The 2,018-nt window shown below is 48.0% G+C and overlaps 1 protein-coding gene across 1 annotated transcript; it reads right to left on the bottom strand.

Annotated features, from left to right (window-relative positions):
• Window positions 1-53: 53 nt before the first annotated feature.
• LOC108680692 lies at window positions 54-1,783 on the bottom strand (the record flags this gene model as incomplete). Its single annotated transcript, XM_018169578.1, is given in 1 exon segment — window positions 54-1,783. A coding segment is annotated over 1 exon segment (671 nt), but the record flags the coding sequence as incomplete, so codon positions are not given.
• Window positions 1,784-2,018: the final 235 nt, after the last annotated feature.

The following is a 2,018-nucleotide window of genomic DNA, read 5'->3' as shown; positions in this document are numbered from 1 at the left end:
TGCACCATGGCTATACTTAGGAAGGCATTATTGCGACTCAGGCGGTTGTTTTCGATAGCATCACAGCGCGAAGCACGAGTTTTGAGGCACGGCTACGGTAAATTTCGCTGCCCTGGACCTGGTCTACCCTGTACAGCATGCAGTTAACCCGTACACTGTATGGTGTGTCAAACGTCATCTGTGGTGACGCAGACACTCTGCGTGCTGCTTCGCGTATCGGATTTTTTCTTGATGATATCACTTCGTTTCAAGTTTTATTCGTCGAGTGCTGTTCAAACTTGGTAAAATGTTCAGGTAGCAAGATTCGCCCCTGAGATTCAATACGTTTGAATGGCTAATAGTGAGACATGCTTCAAAATAATTATTTCTTCTTATCAACTCCCAAATTCCACTGAATTCACACATTTATTTTAATATTAATAAATAATTTCCTGTATTGTAGAAGGTATGGTGTTGGCTATGCAGTAAGCAAGCTGAGAAGCGTCACTCGAGTTGACGTCCTAAATCTAAATGCATTATTCACAGAATTCGTCGGCTCACAGTAATTCACCGATTCCCGTAAATTCCGTCACTGGATATCACAGAAAAGAGGCCAACCTTTGTATCCCTGAATTTCTCGGTGAGGCTCGTGTCGTCCGTGGGCTACCACGACACTAAACCACAGCTCATTCAAGATAACGCCTTCAAGACATGACACCTGTTGATAACACTGGTGATACAATTAACTGATGATAACACTTTTTGACGATACCACTAACTGATGATAACACTGTTTGGTGATACCACTAACTGATGATAACGCTGTTTGGTGATACCAATAACTGATGATAACGCTATTTGGTGATACCACAAACTGATGATAACACTGTTTGGTGATACCACTAACTGATGATAACGCTGTTTGGTGATACCACTAACTGATGATAACGCTGTTTGGTGACACCACTAACTGATGATAACACTGTTTGGCGATACCATTAACTGATGATAACACTGATAGAGGAAGAGATGTTAGTCGGAGGCCAACATGCCCAGCGTCGAACGAACTGATGTGACCCTTGAACTGCGTTAGTATTGGAGGGCCACGAACAGCCAACGATAAGAAGGCGAGGTCAGACGTGGCTCTCAAGCACGGGTTGCAGCAGCCACGGTTCCTTGAGCCTGCGCTCGTCACCCCCCTGCAGGAGCAGCGTCAGTAGGTCGGGGGAAGAGGTCCCCAGCCGCTCCCTGGCCTCTCCAACCGTCAGCAGCTGCTGCAACGTCAGCTGCGGTAAAGAAGTCAGCTGATGCAGCTGACTGGGATGCTGCAGCTGCTGGAGCATCTTATGCAGCGCCACGACCCTGCTCAGGTCCTTCGTCCCCCCCACGGTGTGTCGCCGTTTGACGGCCGCCCCACGAGCGCGTTTGCTCTTTTTGCCACCACCTCCTCCCCCAGGTCCTCCTCCGGCACACGGGTTCTCCCTGGCGGGCACGGGCTCAAATTTTTCCTTAAGCTCCTTGACGTTATGACGTCGATGACGGACGTCGGTGGACAGACGTCGCTGCTTGTGTCCGCTGTCCGTCTTCAGCTGCTCGCTCTTCAGGTGACGCAGATACTCCGACTGTTGCTGCTGTAGCCTCGCGTCTCGGGATTTCTTCTCGAAGCTATCACTTCGTTTGAAATCCCGGTTACGTTTTTCGGATTTTTCCTTCAAATTGTTTTCGGTTTTCTCGGATTTGGTCAAAGAGTCCGACCGTCGGAGGGTGGGCGCCGCGTCGAGACCTGCCGCCACGCACCCGAACTGAGGGCAAAATTAGTTTAGGCAGAGAAAGCGTGATGGCAAAAATGAACCAAGATCAAATGACAACGTGGACAAGAATGAATTGTGTATATTTTCAAATCTAATGAAAATCAAACGAAAGTGTAAGTTTGTAGCGAATGATTCGTTTAACTGAATGTTGCGATATTTTTCAAGAAGTCCTTTAGAATGGAGAACACTCAAACCACGGGATAAAAGCGCAAAGATCTGGTGCAGGAG

This window comes from Hyalella azteca, unplaced genomic scaffold, assembly GCF_000764305.2.
Source record: "Hyalella azteca isolate HAZT.00-mixed unplaced genomic scaffold, Hazt_2.0.2 contig6715, whole genome shotgun sequence".
NCBI classification, from domain to species: Eukaryota; Metazoa; Arthropoda; class Malacostraca; order Amphipoda; family Hyalellidae; genus Hyalella; species Hyalella azteca.
Note: the sequence above shows the minus strand (reverse complement) of the source record. Positions and strands in the feature narration are given on the sequence as shown.